The sequence below is a fragment of the Pongo pygmaeus genome, chromosome 9, assembly GCF_028885625.2.
Source record: "Pongo pygmaeus isolate AG05252 chromosome 9, NHGRI_mPonPyg2-v2.0_pri, whole genome shotgun sequence".
NCBI lineage: Eukaryota > Metazoa > Chordata > Mammalia > Primates > Hominidae > Pongo > Pongo pygmaeus.
In genome coordinates, this window is record NC_072382.2 from 122929089 (window position 1) to 122951462 (window position 22374).

A 22374-nucleotide genomic window follows, 5' to 3' on the forward strand; every position below is an offset into this window, starting at 1 on the left:
TTGAGCTTCTAACCCAAAGCACAGGCTCCCAACCCATATACTGTACTGCTGGACTATGTACTGGGATAATTTACCTGCATTTAGCACATAAGAGTAGGAAAAACTTGGGGTGGGGGGGAACACTGTTGGTCTTTAGCTAACGTGCTTTGATCTATTTTCCTGTCTCAATCTCATTAACAATAGCATATTTCTTTAAAAAGCATATTCCTTTTAGAAGGTCTGTGGCTCTTTTAAAAGTACAAATTGATCCTGAATGCATAGAGCTCTAACTAAGTGATACAGCAGGGTCCCCAGAGAATCAACTCCCATTTTCATCTGGAAAGGGAGATTTAGATGAAAAACCAGAAACAGCATTGTGGTTTAACACTCACACAGTCAGTTTACATTCCACACAACTGGATTCATGTAGATTGTAAGGGAAGGGTGGGAGGAAGATGAAGGTGGGGAACAGATGCCAATCCCATTTCATCCAGGCTCAGTCCCTGAGTGGGTGAGGCCAGGCAGGGTGGGAAATGGTGCCAGTAGGGATGACAGTCCAGACAAACTGGCCTCTGATGACTTCAATAAAATAAATATGCCTATAAAAAAGCTTGGGTCTGGATAAATCCCCAGAGCTACTCTGGATTCATTGGGGTCATTCCAGTAGGACCAGAGAGGTTGTCTTCCTCTAAATCAGAAAACCAAGCTTTGGACCCAAAGGCCTAAACATGGTACAGAATGGGGGAAGCTGTTTTGGAAGGGAAAGCTCTCCTGTTTCCCCTTGAGACATGTTATGGAGACTTCCCTCTTCACCTGCAGCCACACCATGCTGGGTGTACTGCTCTCAGGTTGGCTGGGGTGGGGACAGGCATGCCAAAAACCAATGCTTCCAACTGCAACAAACAGGGAAATGCACACAGGGGGCTAATGCCAGGAACTCTCACCTCAATTGATGGGTCTTAATTTTTGTCACTCATGGGAAGGAAAAGAAATTGAGTCAGCAAGGCCTCATAACCTTACCCCCAAGGAAGAAGGGCCCCCACTACAAAGCTTGGCTAGGGATAAAGAGTAAGAAGGTGATTTTTCTTGTCTTTCTCTCCCTTCTACCAGCAACCCTTTCCTCTCCTCTCCCAAATTTCTGTCCAAACATTGGTTGCCTCCTCTCTACCCTGGCTCACTAGTAATGGGAGCTCTACTCATGGCACCCAGAGCCGAGTCTGCCCTGCCTCATCCTCAGTCTCAGGTCCTATCCCTTGCCTTCTACCAGCTTCCCACCAGCACGTTCCAGGACAATAAGCCAGGGCCAGCAGGTAACTTAGAATCGTTCCCATCACGAGGAGACTTAGACCTTCCCTACCTTGGCATTTCAGGATAGGGGCAAAGATCCAAAAGTTAGAGCACCTGAGGAGATGGTGGTAATTAATGGCAAAAAGAAAAACTAAAATAGGAGAAAAAATATATGTTTTAAAGATGGTATGGGGGTCAGGCTGGGGGAGAGGGTGTGGTTGGAGGCAGCTTCCTTTTACATTTTGAATCTCAGAAGCAGAGAAAAGCTTCAGGAGACTGAGTCCTAACTCAGCCATTTGAGCTGAGAATAGGGTTGTTTGTAACTGTATCCGATGTGACTCCACATCATGTGAGGGCAGGCCCCATCTCTCTCCACCTCTCATTCTACCAAAAATTAATCCAATCTAGCATTCGCTTGATAGGAGAAATGGTGCTTTAGGAGCAAAGGGGTTAACCTAGAACTGCCCATCAAATTTGTGCTTTATTGGTAACAAGGTAGAATGCTGGTGTTTTTCAATGATCTGACTGTTCCTATCAATGGAATAATTTATTACTCAATTACCTTATTTGTAAAATCGTTGGAAAATCTTGTAACCTAAGTTGAACAAATAGGCTTACAGGGAGAAGGGAAGTTAAATTGTCTTAATTACTACTAGCCTCTCCTTAAAATTCATTGAACTGAGTCTATCATTCTTTCAGTCCCTTAATGGGGGACTGTAATTAGATGGTATTAGATGGTGAGAGGAGAAAGAGAAGGAAATAAAAAAGGAATAAATGACAGTTCCTTAGCTCTCACTATGTGCCAGGTTCTAAGTGGGATCTGGGGACTCATGCATTTACTTCTTATGGCAACCCTGCCAGGTAGGTACTACTCATAGTCCCATTTTCTAGAGGAAGAAACTGAAGCTCAGAGAAATGAAGTCACTTTCCCCAGGAAGGTGGCCTGGGTAAGTTGGAAAGTAGTTCCTGAGACAGTGCTCGTCCTTCTGTGCAATGCTGCCTTTCTGAGCCTGGTCAACCAGTGCCTAACATGTGGCCAGTCAAAGTTGGTTGTCATCGTCATTTTCCCTTTTATTGGAGGCAGCTGCTGCTACTTCAGAGTGCTGGGTCCAAAGGCTGGTAATTAGGATTTGTCTTGCATATTTCTCCATACATCTAATAAATTCCTGTTGAATAATTGTTTTAAAAAATCCTTCTATGACTACAACTATTACTACTATGAATTGCAGAAGTTATTATCGAAGTACCAGGCACTATATGAGGAGCTTCACGAATTGTATCTCATTTTATTTTGATAACTACTTGATGAGGGAGATATGATCCCAATTTTATAGATGAGAAAACAGAGGTTTAGAGAGAGTAAGTAACCTGTCCATAGTGACACTGCTTAATGGCAGAGCGAGGCCTCAAATCCAGGTTGGTCTGATTCCAAAGCCCCTGTCCATTCTGTTGAGCTGAATTGCTTTTTAGGGGCTCCATTCATCCTGTCTACCAAGGCACAGATGCTGGGTATGGCAAGAGACAGATTCTTGACCATGGTACAAATCCAGGTGCAGAGCCCAGGTCATCACGCCACAGCTCTCAGTACATCATTTGGTGGGGAGAGAGAAGCAGCGGATCAGTTCTAGGAATCTGAAAGTTTGTTTTCCAAGAATCAGGTGTTTCTTAGCCATCTGTCATGTTCTCAGCACTGTTTTGGGTGGCATGGAAGAATCAGAGTGTGAAACGTGGTGTTTATCATCTAGTTGGAGAAATAGGCCCATTTGAAATACTTAAAGAACAAACATCTCTAAATTGGTAATACCTCTTCGCAAATATTACAATGTATTGCAGACCTTCAGTCACTGTTAACACTGGCATATGAATAAGTTAAACAAATAAATAATAAAAATAAAACATGTGAATACTGGCACATGAACAGAAAGACCAACCAACAGAAAGAAGAGAAAGTTCAGAAACAGGCCCAAACACTAAAGAGAAATTAGCATATGGTAAAGCCGGCATTTCAAATTGCTGGGAAAACATATTTGTTATTCAGTAAGTAGTAAAAGTCAAAGGGCAAACTAGCTGGGAAAAGCTAAATCCTTCCTTCATTTCTTACTCCAAAATAAAATCCGGGCAGAACAAAGATTAAACAGAAAAAAATTAAATCACAAAAATACTAGAAGAAAACAAACGAGTGTTCTTGATAATCTTGCAGTAGAGAGAACATTTCAGAACAAATTATCCAAGGCTAAAAGGGAAACTTGACAAATTTTGTTACATTAAAAATTTTACATCTTTACATGGCAAAGAGATAACAAACAACTTCAAAAAAAGTTGAAAAATTATTTAAAAATGAATACAAAGTCGAAAGACAAATGATAAATATTTTGTAACACATATGACATACCGCAAAGGCCTATTTTAATTTTTTTGTTTGTTTGTTTTTGAGATGGAGTCTCGCTCTGTCACCAGGCTGGAGTGCAGTGGCACGATCTCAGCTCACTGCAACCTCCATCTCCTGGGTTCAAGCAATTCTCCTGCCTCAGCCTGCCAAGCAGCTGGGACTAAAGGCACGTGCCACCATGCCTGGCTAATTTTTGTGTTTTTAGTAGAAACAGGGTTTCACCATGTTGGCCAGGATGGTCTCAATCTCTTGACCTCGTGATCCACCTGCCTCGGCCTCCCAAAGTGCTGGGATTACAGGCATGAGCCACTGTGCCCGGCCAGGCCTATTTTAATTTTTAAAGAACTTTTATAATTTAATAATAAAAATTTCACCAACATGAAATGTGAAAAGGATATGAAAAGGCAGTTAACAAAAAAAGACATACGAATGGATTATAAACAAATGAAAACAAGAGGATCGACCTCACAAAGAAATGCAAACTAAATAAGGAGATAGCACATATAGCATTTTAACCTTGTTTCCAAGGATCAGACAATTTGGTGATAGACAATCAAGGAGAGTGGGAAAACAAACCTCCTCCAATAGCACAGGTAGGAAGACAAATTGGCACAGCCTCTTTAGAGGCAACTTAGTGGCATTCATACCATTTGACCCAGTAACTCCACTTTCAGTAATTTATTCCACAGATGCCCTTACTCATGAGAGCAAAGATATACATACAGGGATGTTCACTGCAGCATCAGCATAAATACATAAAGTACATGCAGCATGCAGCAGCGCAGAAGCAATATTTTGAGGCTAAATGGAATGAATATTGTCATAAAGAAAACAATGAGCAGAAATGTGTATATATCATGCTCCCATTTATGCAAAAAATAATGGGCAGGGCATACACGTATGCTTGTGTGCATACACACACAAAAAAATGGGTGCTTGTATATGCGTAGAACACTTCTGGAAAAATTGACTATAGTTTGCTATCAGAGGTTGCCATTTCATCACACTTTTTCTTGTATGGTTTGGATTTTCTACACTATGCAAGTATTATGTATTAAACTACAAATGTTTTTTAAAAACATGGTATATTGTGAGAGTGGTTATATGAATCAATACATGTGTTAAAATTCATAGAACTGTGTACTCTAAAAGTAGATGTTACCACTATATAATTTAAAAAATGAAATAACCCCCCATATAGATACTGTATACGGTATAGGGTAGAAGTTCCCACATAATGGTAGTTGTGCTTTTAGTGTACATTGATTGAGATAATAGCTTCTATGAAACTTTTTAAGCAAACCTATCTTTAACGATTGACTAATACTTACTGAACACTTATGTGCCAACCACTGTTCTGAGCACACAGACTCACTTAATCCTTTGCAACCAGCCATGAAGTGAATGCTATTGATATCTATATTTATAGATGAGAAAGCTGAAGCTCAGAGAGCCCGAGTGACGCTATGGGTCTCTTATAGCTGGTTCCAGAGCCCACACCCTTCACCAGGACCCTACCTGCCTTCTATAGAAGCATCTAGATGCATTTGAAAAATGGTAGAACATAATTGATGTGAGTCAGTTTGCACAGACATGTGCACATGCACACACACGTGCATGCCAGCATGTGTACTCATGCACACAAACACACACACACAGAGTGTACATTTGCTTTCTCAGAGATCATGGGGCTGAGGCATCTACTGATGATAAACTGCTGACTTAGAAAAACGTTCTGTAGAAGCTCTGGGCTGTAGAGGAGCTGACATTGGTCTAAGAGGGAGAACTATATGGGTGAGGTGGGACTCCCACTGGCACTTGAAGAACTAGGAATTTGGATAGGCTGAGAGGATGAAGAAGGGCATGAATAAGAAAGATCAATGTGAATGAAGACCTAGAGGCAGGAGGAGTATGTGTGCCCTGGGAGGTTATCAGGTGACATGTCTAACTGGAGATTCAGATGGGGGGTGGATTTAGGTGGCAGGCAATAGAAGATCTCAATGTCCAGGCTGAGGAGAGGATGACCATGATGTGAGAAGCTCCAGCCACCTCCATCTGCATGTTGGCCCTTTATTTAAGCAGGAACGAATCAGACCCAGGCTTTCTGTGAGCAAAGAGGGCAGTAATGAAGAAAGGCGGCAGACCTCCTGGCTCCTGCCTCTCCCCGTGCCTTTCATCTCCCTGAGTAGGTGAGCAATGGCCGTGAGAAAACCCTCCTCGGTGCCTTGTGATCGTGCGAGTCTTGACTTGTCTCTCTTGTTCCAGCTGTCACCTGCCCTCCAAACAGCCATTACGAGAGCTGCGTGAGTGTCTGCCAGCCCCGCTGCGCCGCCATCCGCCTGAAGAGTGACTGCAGCCACTACTGCGTGGAGGGCTGTCAGTGCGACGCTGGCTACGTCCTCAATGGCAAGAGCTGCATCCTGCCCCACAGCTGCGGCTGCTACTCCGATGGCAAATATTACGAGGTATGGGAGGCCAGCCCGGCCTTTTCCTCCTTGCCAATGATCAGATTCCTCTCCAACTCTAAGAGGTTGGTCAGATTGACCAATTTTCCCACTTCATTATGAAGAGCGTCGTGTTCATGGCAGGGGAGTGGGATGGGGGTAGAGAGGCTAAGCACACTGTTCAGATGATGCTCTTGGGCACTGAGGGTCAGATTTGGAAAAGCACCTGAGTGTCTCCCTCCTCCCTCCTACACAGTTGCAAGGTCTCCAGCGCTCTGCCTCCCGTACTCACTCACATTTGTGTGTCTGTGTCATGCCTTTTTCTGATTTTCTGTCCTGTAAATCTCAGTTTGAAAGCTTCAGATAGAGTTATAGTTTGGATATATGGTGGCTGTGAATCTGACATTTGTAGCTGTCTTAGCTAAGGACATTTGTAACTGGAAAATATGGAGCTGGAGGCTGAGTGGGGCGGACTTCCCTCTTCTGTCTGTTGAGGCTCCGTGAGGGTAGCTGTGGCTGCGAACTCCACGTGTGCCATTTGTCACTGTGGTATCATCCCTAGAGTTTGGTCTGGACTGCTAATGTGGTGCCCCCACATCCCACCCTCTGCGGCGCCCTCTACAGGAATTTAAACGTAGAGTTAATGAAGATGCCCTTCGTAGATGTTTCTCAATAAAGCATATTAGTTCACGAAATCATTTCACTTTTTGGACTTTGTAATCTTTCCATAATACTAAGCTAGAATTCCATAATACTAAGCTAGAAAAGCTCTTGCCTAGACAAGGTATTTAGTTCATGGTTCGACCTCAAGCCCATTCTCTATTTAAATGACATCAAAACCATACGTTGGCAAGTTAGATGGTTAACAACTACAAATAATTGAGTATCTGCTGTTTGCAAAGCACTGTGCTGGTGGTATTGTGGGGGATGAGAAAGCACGTCCCCTGCCTTGAGGATCTTAAAAATCTATTCAGAAGAGAGAAACAATGTACTTTGAAGAAGAGATCAGTTACAAAATAACCTGTCAGCAAGTGAAAAATAATACCCAACAGAACTAATCAATTTTAAGTGAAAAAGAATAGTAGCATTTAAAATAAATCTAATTGAAATGTCTGAATTGGAAATCAACTAGGCAAAAAATAAATAATATCTCCTTTTTGTAAGGATGCATTGACTCACTCAAGTTGCCCTAACTTCAGGGATAAATAAAAGAAATGTGGACGTTACCCTCAATTTCACTTTCAGTGGAGAATTTATTTAAATGCCATATTAGAAAGTCAGGGAGGAAGTAAGGTAAAATAGTGGAACTAATCAAAGGAGACTTTTTGCGAGAGGGGGTGTTGAAATGAGCTCTTAGAAATGTTATTTGAAAGGAAAAGGCAGAACATGTGGAAAAAATTAATGAATTCTGTTTTCTCACAGTGGAGGAGAAGATATAACCAGGCTCAAAACTCAAAAAGCACTCTCTAAACTATTCCCCAGCCCGGAGACTTACCAAAATCTATCCATATATCAACTGTGCCATGCACCCTCGGCAGGCCTCCTGAGTGTCAGTGTGGCATAATTCAGTGAAACCTGGGTTCGATCCTAGCGGTACCACTGATGGAGATGTGACACTGAGCAAACACTGTCATTTCTCTGAGCGTCTGTTTCCCTGTGAATGAGATGTGACTAATGATACCAACCCAGTAGGGCTGTTGCATAAATAATCTATGCTGGGTTCCTAGCCTAGTGCCTGGCATCGAGTCCTTCAATAATTGGTAGCTGCTATTGTTATTGTTGTTGTGTTATTCTCTTGAGAAACGTTTTGTAAATGAAAAATCCAGCCGTGTTAATGAAAGGATGCAAATAAAAGCCCTTGGAACTCTTAGGAAAAGCATGGTCAGCTCTTGGCTGCTATTAGTACTACAGTGTAATCATTATGAGCAGTTTTTCATCAGAACCTCAGTGGATTTTGACAACAGCTTACATCCGGGAAGCAGCAAACTCAGAGAACAAAGAATCCACATCTACTTGCCACCATTCCAAAGTGCCTGGGGGCTTGTTCATAGAACAAATTTCTTTGGAAATGAATAGAGAATATGCCTGGCTATTAGCATGTAGAGTGATCACCCAGCTGTCACTGTCATGTATGATTAAAGTAAAGAAAGCAGCGTTGGGCCAGCCATTTCACTGTGATGCTAGTTTCAGGATCAGATTCTCTTGTGGATGAGTTATTTACCCTTTATCATATCCACATACATCAAGTTATTTTTCTCTTTTCACCACTGTAATGTCTGACTTCTTATCAGAGAGAGGCCAAACCATCCACTCAGTTACTCTATAAATCTGATAAGAGAAATGAAGTCAATTTGTGAGGCTGTTGGCACCCAGAATATGTTACATAAGTCTGGAAGGAGAGTAGACTTAGTTCCAGGAATGACTTCACTTTGAGGATGAAAGAATCAGCCATAGCATCTTGAAGTGCACTGCAATCAGGAAATTTGTTCTGGAAGATCTCCTCCTCTATCTATTTACCCTTGAATCTGAGTCATATCTGTAGTTGATATCCAGGGTTTTGATGTCTCTAGTTAAAGCAGAAAAGTGACCAGACAGAAGCATAGGCCTTTTTGTGCTATTGAAAGATCTTTTCTGGATAACACTATTTTGGTAAGTCGATAATGCATTGAGTGCCCACATCTCTATGACACAGTCTATTTGTTGGTACCACATCCCACTTGGACAATCATGACCAATTTCCAACAGTTTCCTGGAATTCTTAGTCTAGAGCAAGTGCAACATCAAGAATGCAAACCCTACCAAGCAGAGTCGTGCCTGCAGATTGCTGCCTGTTTTGGGAAAAAGAAAATAACATTCTAGTTGTGGGACTCCTGGGAAAGAAAAGAAAAGAAAAGAATAGCTGCCTCCAGTTGAGGATACGCTATGTTGTAGGTATTTTATATAATGTTGTATAATTTCTTCACCATCTGAAAGAGGATGAGCCATTCTACTCCTGTAATAGCAGCTTCTATTTATTGAGTGCCTACCCTATGCCAGGAAGTGTGTTTTATACATCTTATTTAATTTAATCCTCACAACTGCCCTGTAAGACATTATTTTTAATTTAGTTTTATTATTATTACTTCTGAGACAGGGTCTCTCTCTGCTGCCCAGGCTGGAGTGCAGCAGCAGGATCACAACTCACTGCAGCCTCTACCTCACAGGCTTAAGCGATCCTCCCACCTCAGCCTCTGGAGTAGCTGGGACTACAGGCATGCACTACCATGCTGGTTATTATTATTATTATTATTATTATTATTATTATTTTTTTATTTTGAGACAGAGTTTTGCTCTGTCGCCCAGGCTGGAGTGCAATGGCACGATCTAGGCTCACGGCAACCTCCGCCTCCCAGATTCTCCTGCCTCAGCCTACCGAGTAGCTGAGACTATAGACATGTGCCACCACGCCTGGCGAATTTTTGTATTTTTAGTAGAGATGGGGTTTCACCATGTTGGCCGGGCTGGTCTCGAACTCCTGACCGCAGGTGATCCGCCCACCTCAGCCTCCCAAAGTACTGGGATTACAGGCATGAGTCACTGCACGTGGCCTATTATTATTATTATTTTTTTAAGTAGAGATGAGGTTTCACTGTGTTGCTCAGGCTTATCTCAAACTCCTGGGCTCAAGCAGTCCTTCCACCTCAACCTCCCAAAGTGCTGGGATTACAAGCATGAGCCACTGCACTCAACCACAAGATATTATTAATATCTCCAATTTAGAAATAAGCAAAGTGACACTGGGGAGGTGAGCAATGTTACTTAGGATGGCACAGGCGGGGATACAGGACTACATTGAAACCCAGGTGGTCTGATCCCAAAACATTCCTTTCATGGACCCCAGGTGTTCTCTGGATCTTTCACATTCAGGACACATGGGAATGAAGGTACTTCCATCAGAAGTAAATTGGAAGCAGACTAGACACAAGGAAGGGTGAGGATTGTGAAATGTGAAATGGTTAATCGGAAGTGTTGGTCATTGCTTTCTTACAACTGTTTAAGATTTGAAGGGCCAATTTATCACTCTTGAGTGAATTTTAATTTCATCTTTGAAGCAGAGTCTTGTTAGAAGTGTGATTCCTTGATGAATATTTTCTACCAAATATTCTTCCTCTTTACCTAGTTCCTCTAACAGCTGCACATTCAGGTTGACTGTGATTAGCTCTACAATCCAGCCACAAAGATTTCAGAGTTCTTGATTAAAATCAATCAAGTTCTGGCCGGGGTGGTAGCTCATACCCGTAATCCAAGCAGTTTGGGAGGCTGAGGCAGGAGGATCGCTCGGGCCTAGCAGTTCAAGAACATAGTGAGACTCTGTCTCTACAAAAAAATACAAAAATTAGCCGGGTGTGGTGGCGTGTGCTTATAGTTCCAGCTACTAGAGAGGCTGAGATAGAAGAATCGCTTGAGTCCAGGCGTTCCAGGTTACTTACAGTGATCTGCGATTGCACTACTGCACTCCAGCCTGGGCAACAGATTGAGACCCTGTCTCTAAAAATAAATAAACAAGTAAGTAAATAAATGAATGTCAAAACTGCGTTATTGTTTGGCGTCTGAGTTGCATGGAACTGATGGAGCATTTGAGTTGAGGCCGTTTCCCCACTGCTGCCTCCTACAAATTCCAGCCCCATCAAAGATAGGCTAGCCAAGCCTGATAAAAGACGAGGGGGACTGGGCTTTCGGGTCCCCAGCCCTGACCACAGTCTGAATTTAATGCAAACGGCGCCTCTCTTCCAGCCCAAGCAGCTGTTTTGGAACAGCGACTGCACGCGGCGCTGCCGCTGTTTCCGTCGCAACCTGATCCAGTGCGACCCGCGCCAGTGCAAGTCAGACGAGGAGTGTGCGCTGCGCAACGGGGTGCGCGGCTGCTTCAGCACCAAGACCTCCTACTGCCTGGCGGCCGGAGGCGGCGTCTTCCGCACCTTCGACGGCGCCTTCCTGCGCTTCCCGGCCAACTGCGCCTTCGTGCTGTCCACCATCTGCCAGAAACTGCCCGACATCTCCTTCCAGCTTATCATCAACTTCGACAAATGGTCGGCCCCCAACCTCACCATCATTTCGCCCGTCTACTTCTACATTAACGAAGAGCAGATTCTCATCAACGACCGGAACACGGTCAAGGTAACCAGCCTGGCGACCATTCTTAAGAAGGGGCCCGGAAACAAGGGGTTGGCTAGGCGACTGTGTAGGGTTCTCCCAGATAGCCAAGTTGTAGGATAGATTGTTGCTTCATGGTGTTCCACACACAGTGACCAGATTTTAAAGAATCAAAGTATGAAGATGTTTTAAGCCTAAGAATGGACAGCATTTGGTTCTTGGCTGATGATTCCAAAGGCAGGAGACTTGCAGGGTCTCAGAGCCAGGCAATGGCATGGGCGCTAATAGAGCTTCAGGTGATAAATTGTTAGATAAATCAGTTTTTACTCTGATTGCTTTCCAAAAAGCATCTCATTTGTTTTTAACGCCCTTAAGATTATTCTTGGCTCTGCCCTCTTGTAGTAAGACCCACCCTTCATCTTTGCCATCCTTTCTATAAGCTAAGAGAAAGCAAGCACTTGCCTACAAAACACCAATCTGAGTAAAAACCTGACTCGCACCCCCATTATCCGAGGGCCCCATGATGACATGCTGAGGGGTAGGAAATGGGAGGCTGCTCTTGGTGGATTTCTCTTAGGTTGGCTCCTCCTTAGGCCCATTGCCTGGTTTCTTGTTTATCTTACACCTGTGTGTAAATAAATGTAAACCCCCCACCCACCCTCACAACAAATATGGCTCTCCGATTTGAATTCCTCCCACCGCTTCCATTTAAGAAGATCATCTGCTCAGATGCACTGTTGACGGTGACCCAGCCTCTCAGCTAGAGCAGGCTGCTGCGGCAGGTCGCCCGGAAGAATGGAGCCAGGCCCCAACACTGTGAGCACAGAGAGGCAGGGACCTGGAGACAGCCACATTAACAATTTTTGGAATTGAGTGTTATTGTGTGTATCTGTTTTCCACCTGCTCAGATAATCAGGCTTTCAGTGTATCTTTAATTGAAGAGTCATCAAATAGCGTAGTATCCAGCATCAGGCAAAAGACCGGCAGTATTTTGTGAGCTTAAAATGAAGAATCTGAAATTTAATACCGGTTTTAACTTCAATGAAAGGTGCCACTGTTTTTGGCATTCTCATTCCTTTTACAAATGGCCCACATCAACACGACAGCCTTGGTCCAGAATCCAGGAGCTAGAAAAGGAAAATGACCACCCGAGAGAGCAAAACTGACATTGTGGTTGAACAAAATACCCCAAGCTAGTCAAAACAGTAGAGACTCATTTTTTAAAAAGATGCCTACTTTTTTATTTTTTTTATTTTAAGGTACAAAAGCTACTAATAGCCTGGGGAGAAAATTTTTATTTTGTAAGTACAGGAAAAGCAAGTTATATTCTGTCCCAAGGGCTAAGGAAAGAAAATGTTAGAAAGCAGAAAAATGACAAATGCAGAAAATAATGTGCATATAGGTCCTCTGGGGGGACCTCCAGTTTGAACATTATAAGCAAGAAAACGATAAACATGGCAATGATGCCCAGATCCATTTTAACTGTGTTAGACTCTCCTTGGCACAGGATTGGGATTTCATTTTCAGTAATTTTTTTATGCTGGGGAAAGTTTTAGACACAAATCCAGCCATTCATTGTGGGTTATACTTTTCTAAGGTTTCCTTATCTCTCACCTCCTCTCCCCTACTTCTGCTCCATAGTTTGCTTCCTTTGGGGCAACTACACAGTAAGATGAGTGAATTTCTTTAAACTCTAGGGCAGGGGCCAGCAAATCTGCTTGCTGCCTGTTTGTGTAAATAAAGCTTTGCTGGAACACAGCCATACTCATTTAGTTGTGTATTGTCTATGGCTGCTGTCATGCTGCAGGGACAGAGTGGAGTCGCTGAGACAGAGAGATCACAGGGCCCGCGATGCCCAAAATATTTTCCCTGGCCCTTTCCTGAACAAGTTTGCCAACCCCTGCTCTAAGCGTAATTATTTTCTTTTTTCCTCCTCCAATAGGTGAATGGCACGCAAGTGAATGTTCCATTTATAACTGGTTTGGCAACCAGAATCTACAGCAGTGAGGGGTTTCTGGTGATTGACACCAGCCCAGACATCCAGATATACTATAATGGTTTCAACGTCATTAAAATCAGCATCAGCGAGAGGCTGCAGAACAAAGTGTGCGGTCTCTGTGGCAACTTCAACGGGGACCTAACAGATGATTATGTGACCTTGCGAGGGAAGCCGGTGGTAAGCAGCGTGGTGCTGGCCCAGAGCTGGAAAACCAATGGCATGCAGAAGAGGTGAGGGTGTAGGAGTTCAAGCCACTAGACTTTGTGGCCCAAGTTCTCTCACGTCCATGGGTGGTGTGAATGAGGAATGCCTTTTCCTTAGCACTGCCCCTGCTCTCCTACAGAGACGAGCCAAAGTTCTTTGGAGTTTTGATGCTAAAAATAGGCACATCAGAGACCCCAGTAATTTCATGAACTGCAGAGGAAGGAGTTGGGCTTAGATGATATAACTCTAATTTTCATGTCATCCAGCCCTTGGCTAAACAGAAGAGTGTGCCCAGGATGAGAACTCTGAGGCCTTGACCAGCTGCCCACACAGGACCTAGGCACCCCTGCTGGGTGTGGAATTAAGAGGTGACTCAGAAGAAGAAGAAGGGCTATCTTTGACTCCCTTAGTGCTGGGTCTAATTGTGTGTCCTTGCCCCTTACAAGAAGGCTTGACTGTGGTGGTGTAGGTAGAAGTTGGTGGGAATCAGGAAAGCCTTTTTTAAAAACAGAAGTTACAAGGTTATTATCAGGCCCACCCCTGGCCAGCAGAGAGAGAGTGAGCTAAAGAAGTTATTCCAAAGGTTTTTAATTTAGGGCCCCTCAGGGCTGCTGAGTATGTGGATACCGTTCTGGATCTGTAGATATGCTTCTCTTTCTTGTTAGTTCTCCGCTTGTACAATGGCTCAATCACATTGTTTACATGCTAAATATCAGCTAAATCCCCAGTCCTGGAAATCACGCTTTAAGCCTCTTTGACCCTGCCCCAAGTGGACACTGAATCATGTATGATATATTAGACTATCCTGTGAATTATGGGACTCAGAACTGTGAAAATTCTTCGGCAATATCTTGTCCAATCTCTTCCTTTCCTAGGTAAAACAGAGACTAAGACAGCAAATGACTTACATGAGGAGGCCCCATATATGGCAAAGCCAGGACTAGATTCCAGGATTCCTAATTTGGTGCTTACTCTAGAATACCATGCATTGACCCACAGATAGAAAAGAGAGAACTTTGGACATTACATTTAGAACACTACATTAAGCCATTGTAGTGTTTCCAAAGATAGGGAAGGTTTGGTTCCTCCTGAGGAATTATGATTCTGTTTGAATTTGGCCAGCCTGCCTCCCTCCCTCCTTCCCTCCCTCCTTCCCTTCCCTTCCCTCCCCTCCCTTCCCCTCCCTTCCCCTCCCCTTCCCTCCCCTCCCCTCCCTTCCCCTCCCTTCCCCTCCCTTCCCCTCCCTTCCCCTCCCCTTCCTTTTTAAATAAACTCTTATCAGCTGGACACCAACTTTCTTGTAACGTTTAGCTTTTGGTCCCTAATGGCTAAAGTGGAACTGGCTTAGAAAGCTTCCTTTCAAATCTTTAATTCCACGAAGTATCATTACTATTATCATTGTTATTGGTTATATCAATACCTGTTAATGGTTATTATATCAATTATATCAATCATATCAATCAATTATGTCAAAGTGTTCATGCTTACTATATCAATACCGGCCTTTCATGTGGCACTTTGGCCACTAATCCATCATTCCATTTTACCCTCACTGTATTTCAGTGATATAAACAACAGGAATTACCGTTTCACTCTCTTAGATGGATAGAATAGAGACTAGCAGTATCTTACTTGCCAAAGTTCACAAAGCTAGTGTTGGAATTGGCACAATGCACTAGGTTCAGGGGTAGCAAAACAGGTACACATGCGATTTACCTTCCATTGGAGACCTCAGATGGCTGTTTTTGCTTCACTCAGTCTGACCAGACCTCTTGCCCCCAGCTGCAACGAGCTGCAGTTCTCACAGTATGCAGCCATGTGTGACAATGTGCACATCCAGAAGATGCAGGGTGATGGCTACTGCCTGAAGCTCACCGACATGAAGGGCTTCTTCCAGCCCTGCTATGGGCTTCTCGATCCCCTCCCATTCTACGAGTCCTGCTACCTGGACGGCTGCTACAACCACAAGAAGTTCCAGCTGTGCGGCTCCCTGGCCGCCTACGGGGAAGCCTGCCGCTCCTTCGGAATCCTTAGCACCGAGTGGATTGAGAAGGAGAATTGCTGTAAGAGAATTATTTTATTTCTGTGGATTCCATTTTCAGTGAAAAGAACAGCTTTGCTGGTAGCATTGCTTTTTCTAGGGATGACTGGTCCTCTCCAGATTTACTCATAGATTTGCTTCCAGGATTGGATAGTAGAGAGCTGTGAGCTGCAGCCGAGATTCAGGGACGGGCCCCTCCCGTGGAGCCTAACCCACCTGTGGCTCCTGTCCAGTTATGGAATTTGGAAAACAAACGTGGGAAGATGGGGCTCTCTGGGTTGGAAGAGCCCTGGTTTAGTGGCTTATGAGGTAGAGGGACACAGTGTGCGATTCCTGATGGATTTTAGTTCCCAAACTCAGCTCCACCTTGGCTCCTTTAACATGAGGCCATCCTCTGTCAGAAAGCGAAGGCACAGGGCAGGTGGAAGGCAGAGCTGGAACTGAGCTGGTTATGTCCACCTGGGCTGAAAGGAAGCTGCAGTTCGATTGACTGTACATCTAATAAGATCAGCTGGTAAAATAAAGATATACAGAATCTTGTGGGGTTTTTTCTGTAGTAAGAAAATTATTTTGATGTGTATTTCTATTATTCAATTTGTTCATTTTCTTACTGTGTTAATCAAATAGGAGAGCAATTATAGATGTATACAAACACATATAAATGTGCCATAGACATACATGTGTGTCCATATACATAAATGGTCACTCCCACTAGTGTGGCCAATGGAAAGTGTGTTTTGTACTCTGACCACAACACCTACCCAGTGTGTATACAGGTACCACTGTGAAAATAGGCTGACTCCAAGACGATACACACACATTAGTAAATCTGCAGACCAAACCTGATCAAGTGTAGGAATACACTTAATTCAGAGCCTAAAAACAATGCAGTTAATTAAAATACATTTCAGTGATTTCAGAAACTGTTAACGAGCAAATTACTAGTCTCTGTTGGAAACTAACAGAAATATTTGTTATTAGTATTTTACTCTGCTGTGTTAATAAGAATACTTTCAATGACTTTAAAAATTAACTGTTTTGAACTTTTCAAATTGTCAGGAATTTTAAAAAATACATATATCATTAAAAAAATACTCAAAGCTTCCCTCTGTCTAAGGGCATGTCTTACTTGCCAGTTGGCAGGTGGACCACCACATTTGTAAATAAACGTTTCCTTCCTGTGGGCTGTAACCTCTGCACCATCTTTCTGTTATTCTTTTGTCATTCTCATACAGAGTTGGTGAATCATAACATTTGCTTGGTGGCTGTCATGTGCTTAGCACTGTGCTAGGTACTGGACATACTGGGCCAGTGAAAGGATCTTTATAAAAGGGAGCCCTTTGAAAATAAATATATTTAACTTATGCTGATGTCTTTCTTTCAGTTGTCTTTCCAGAAATTAAGACAGGCTGATGCTGAGCCATCCATGCACTCCTACGTAATGTAATTAGTTACCTACCAGAGGGGCGTGGCAGCTGAGTCAGAAGAGGTGTATGGAGCTGTGGGCAGCTTGGGATTTTTGTCTTGTTTTTAAACTCTTTTTTCCCTGTGTGTGTGGGTATGTGTGTCTGTGGTGAGAACATGAAACTCTACTCTGTAATTTTCAAGTGTACAGTGTATTGGTACTAACTATAGCCACTTTGATGTTCAGTAGGTCTCTTGAATTTATTCCTCTTGTCTAAATGAAATTTTGCTTCCTTTTAAAACTCTTTTTAAAAAAACTCTTGAAGCCAACTTGGCTCATGCTGGGATTTAACAGTTGTTTCTTTAGCACTGTCCATCATATACTGTGATGAACAGGAGGAATATTCTGTCTTGATAGGCAGAGCAATTCTTTAAAGAAAGAAATGAACATCTAAAAGAAAATGCTCCTAATTAGTGGTTCTCAAACTGAGGCGTTGACTATCTTGCAGGTGATCTCATCTGTTACAGAAATATTGTTCATAATAACATGATGATGATACTCCACATAACATCTTTATTGTACTTATAGTTTTACCCTTTTGGCAAAACAGCACCATGAATCTAAGTCAATGCTGGTGAGTTGTGTGGAGGTTTTTCCTTTGTCTATTTTTACAAAATCAAGTAGAAGATCATGGGGAAAAGTGGACCAAGAATCAGAAAGGACTAAGAAGCCCTGGTGTGGGAGACCTCTCTGGGATCTTACTGGCCCTAATATGTTCATTATTGGCACATATTTATTGTGCACAAACCATGAGGTGGTTGAGTGCTGGGATGTAGAGATAAATGATCTGGATGCTACTCTTTATATAAATATCAGTGCAAATCATTGTGCTATAGTGTAGTAGGTGCCTTAATCATGGTAAGATTACTGGGGTTAAGAGCATCTGTGCATTCAGTCTTCACCACTTACCTTCACTTTTGACCTTGGGCAAGTTTCAACTGTGAAATAGAGCTTATAATACTTATCTTGAGGAGTATTTGTGAGGGTCAAAGAAGCTAATCCAGGCCCATAGCAAGCACCTATTTGCTAGCTATTGACATTATTTTCTGGAAGGTTGCCCTGTCTGTTAACTTGCAGCTGCCATCTGACCATTTCCAATGTGATTAAAGTGGCAAGTCTGGAGTGGAACCAAAAGCTACCGCATGTAGGTGTGAAAATCAAGTTGTGCATGTTTCTGTGTGTTTTTCTTTTTAGCAGGAGTGGTTGAAGATCCCTGTGTGGGGGCGGACTGTCCCAACCGAACTTGCGAGCTGGGCAACGGCAGGGAGCTGTGTGGCTGCATCGAGCCGCCCCCCTATGGAAATAGTGAGTGACATGGGCCACCTCCCCACCCAGAAAGGCCCCATGGGAGATGCTGCTCTGGGGAAGGACCTTGATGCATCCCACTTTGTGAAGCTTTCCCAAATAGTGAAGCTTTCAGGAGCATTTAAGCAGAACAAGGAAGCAATCTGACTGCTTCAAAGTATAGCTACATCCTTTTCTTCAATACATTATAACACACAAATTTGTACATGAACTGAACCAGCCAGTTCCATCTGAGGCCACATTCAACATCAGAAAGGTCCAAATTGATCTTTTAGATGCGCAAGGAAATAGGGTATTTTGATGCCAATATGAAAAAATTAGGACGAATGTTATTTAAAGCCAGATTTATTTGACCCAAAGCTTTTTGGTCCTGAAGATATATACAACTGAAATGTCTGAAGCAAGCCATAAATAACTAGGACTCCAGGACTTGTTCCTAACTGTAGCGCCCTTGGTGTGGAAATGGCCTTGTCCACAGCCGAGCCTGCCTGGATGGCTGCTTGAAGCAGAACTGCTTTGCCTTCCATCTCTGCTCCCCTTCCTGAACCAAATAACGCAGAGGCAGCTGCTAAATTTAATAGCATTCGGGATTGAAAATCTGGTTGACCAAAGGCTCCTTAGGAGGGGACAAGGGCTTCACCTAAACAGATAAAAATGTTTTTCTCTGTTTCTGTAGTGCATATTAGCCGGTGTTTATATGCTCAAGAGAAAATGTCAATTGGTGCCTTGCCATGTCAAAAAGCAAGCTCCTAGTGCTCACCTGGGAATCGCTAGGGTTCTGCTGAGCTGAATCAGCGGGGGCTTCAGATGTGGTCTGGCCAGTGCTGCTGTCCCTTGGAGGCATGCTCTTCAGCCAGGCCACAATGTGCTAGATTTGGCATGTTCAGTATGCAGCTTACAGAAAAGTAGCTGCCACCAGCAAGGTGGGGTAAGACCTGGGTTTGTAAAGAAAAGACAGAAGACACTTTATTAGCATTTTTATCCTTTTAAAAAGGCTCTGCTAATGCCCAAGTTACTGCTTTGAATGAATTCATATGCTCATTTGGTCTGATCAAAGCATAATTAGAAATGCTGCAGCCTTTGAGTGGAGATCATTTGCCTCTTCTTAAGGAGAATGGAAATGGTATACTTTGCTCCCACTCCTGCAGCAAGACCGACTCCACTGATTTGCCTTTCATAATAACTGTTCCCACAGACTCACATGACATTATTGATGCAGAGGTGACCTGCAAAGCAGCCCAAATGGAAGTGTCCATATCTAAGTGCAAGCTCTTCCAGCTCGGTTTTGAGAGGGAGGGCGTGAGGATCAATGACAGACAGTGCACCGGCATCGAGGGGGAAGATTTTATCTCCTTTCAGATCAACAACACCAAAGGGAATTGTGGAAACATTGTGCAGGTGAGAAAAGCAGCAGGAAAGAGCACCTGGCAGAGGCAGCGACAGCTTCGAGTGTTTGCACATTTATTGTCCTGAAAGCCAACTTCAGGGTGATCTGCTTAGAAATATGCTCCTTAGAAAACAGCAATAGGCATGTGCAACATGAAAGACAGCAAGAGCAGCGGTCATTCGAGGCTAAGTGATTAACGGAGTTGAAAGAGTGATGTGTTTTTTCCTTGGTTTGGAATGCCTACTGTGGTTCTTTGTCATGTATATGGACAAAATTGTGTCTTCTTTTCTGCTTCTATTGTTCTTTGAGGCAAATACATCTAGGCTTAGCTATTTCAGGGGTAAGGGAGTCCCGAACCTCATATAATAGGTGGCTTCAGGCCGAGTGCTATGGCTCATGCCTGTAATCCCAGCACTTTGGGAGGCCAAGGCAGAAGGACTGCTAGAGGCCAGGAATTCAAGACCAGCCCAGGCAACATCGCAAGACCCTGTCTCTATTTTAAAAAAATCTAAAAATTAGCTGGGTGTGGTGACAGTGCCTGTAGTTGTGTCTACTTGGAAGGCTGACACGGGAGGATCATGAGCCCAGGAGTTCAAGGCTGCAGTGAGCTATGATTGTACCACTGCACTCCAGCCTGGGTGATAGTGAGACCCTGTTGCTAAAAACAAAACAAAACAAGACAAAAAAACAGCTGGCTTCAGAAATATAGTGAGGTCCCAACTTTTAATGTCAGATTATCCAATGTATAGGTTAGCAAATCATCTTGTTTCTCTTCTTTTTCCATCTTGCTGCGTGTCTTCTATTCGTGGCTCTATTCCTTAATACTTTTACCAGAGGCTGAAAGGAGTAAGGAGGTGAAACTTGCACTTGTTCATGTTGGTCCTTGTAGGCATGTCTGGTGATGGATTTGGTGGAGAAGAGATTTTGAATTAAGCATTGAAAAAGAAGATTTCTATTACCCAGCAGGGGCAATAGTTCATGCTATTCCTAGCTTGGGGTCCCACAGATAAGTGGGGTCTGGTAGTGGTTAGAATTCAGTAATAGATGAAATCACCTTCCACGGGTATTCAAGGTTATCAGACTGAAGGGTGCTGCTGATATCTATTGTAATACTTTTTTTCCCCCAAGTAAATGCTAAGGCTAGCTCCATGCTGATTTATACTGGCTTCTAAATTATGTATGGAAGGAAGCCATTTCTCCACTTTCAGGGATATGGATTTGATATGCAAGCTACATACTCACTCCCAGATGTAACAATTTCTGACTTCCCCTTGCTCTGCAGTCCAATGGCACTCATATCATGTATAAAAACACACTCTGGATCGAAAGCGCCAACAACACTGGCAACATCATCACCAGGGACCGCACAATCAATGTGGAATTTTCATGTGCTTATGAGTTGGATATCAAGATCTCCTTGGATTCTGTTGTGAAGCCTATGCTAAGGTAAGGCATCTCCTGGGCTGTGCACATTGCTTTTTCTATTCCTTGACAGTTAAGGTTAGCATAATCAAAATTGCTAGCGTTTGTCTGTGATGCCCTAGGAAAAACATAATTCACGTTTCTTGAGCCTAAATGCTTTCAATCTGCATTGTTCAATAGAACTCTCTGTGATGACGGAAATGTTCCATCCGTACTGTTTAATGTGGTGGCTAACGTGGCTGCTCAGCACTTGAAATGTGGCTCAGGGGGCTGCGGAACTGAATTTTTAATTTTATTTAATTTTATTTCATTTAAATGTAAATTGCCCCATGTGGCTAGCAGGTACTGTACTGGACAGCACAACCTTAGACTTTGCTACTACATGCTTTGCTTTCTCTCTGCATTCTCAACCTGAAAAACGGCAGGTAATTGAATAGGTAACATTGTTTTGGGTTCCTGTCTCATAATTGTTTCCGTTTTAGTGTAATTAACCTGACAGTTCCAACCCAAGAAGGCAGCTTCATCACCAAGATGGCTCTCTACAAAAATGCCTCCTACAAACATCCTTACCGCCAGGGTGAAGTAGTGTTGACGACTCGAGATGTGCTGTATGTAGGGGTTTTTGTGGTTGGAGCTGACGCCACACATTTAATCCTAACACTCAACAAATGCTATGCCACACCCACCCGAGATAGCAATGATAAGCTCCGATATTTCATCATTGAAGAAGGGTGAGTAGCCTCTTTATAGACAACATTCTCAGAGCTTCAGGTATAATATTGTCCTCATCATTTTTTAAGGAAGGGAATGGAAACTAATATTTGTTGGCTGCCTACAAGGCCTGAATTTTGCATTTATTAATTCGTCTAATTCTCAAGACAACCTATGGGGTAGATACTATAAGCCTCATTTTACAGACAATCAAGTAACTTGCCTAAAGTCACACAGAAATATAGTGGTAGGTACCCCAAGTCCATGTGGCATTAACTACAGATGCTTTATTCTCAAAGTGGGGATTCTGTGCTGTTTACTTTGAACTTCAATTTGGGAAGAATGTGGAATTCTGCAAATGAAAGAATATAATGACAATAACTAAAGGTTAATGAACAGGGCATCTATAAAAATAAAAAAGAAATTAACGTAATAGCCTATAGACTCAACAAGTTTCCTTTTACTCACCACTATATGCTTACCACCTAGTATATTTCCTGAAACATAGTGATTATACAACAAAAATTCTTGAATGAATGAATGAATGAATGAGAAGAAAAGACTGTAGACCAACCACAATAATTATCTTTATTAAAAACAAAAGTACT

The 22374-nt window shown here is 43.0% G+C and overlaps 1 protein-coding gene across 1 annotated transcript in view; it reads left to right on the forward strand.

Annotated features, from left to right (window-relative positions):
- LOC129007780 (tubulin-specific chaperone cofactor E-like protein) overlaps positions 1-22374 on the forward strand; it is a 166990-nt gene that overhangs the window by 123704 nt on the left and 20912 nt on the right. The window contains exons 19-26 of the mRNA XM_054439044.2: positions 5921-6120; positions 10873-11256; positions 13175-13461; positions 15218-15498; positions 18136-18246; positions 19442-19644; positions 20916-21079; positions 21538-21786. Coding sequence (XP_054295019.2) covers positions 5921-6120; positions 10873-11256; positions 13175-13461; positions 15218-15498; positions 18136-18246; positions 19442-19644; positions 20916-21079; positions 21538-21786 — 1879 coding nt within the window. The remainder of the gene's footprint in view (positions 1-5920; positions 6121-10872; positions 11257-13174; positions 13462-15217; positions 15499-18135; positions 18247-19441; positions 19645-20915; positions 21080-21537; positions 21787-22374) is intronic.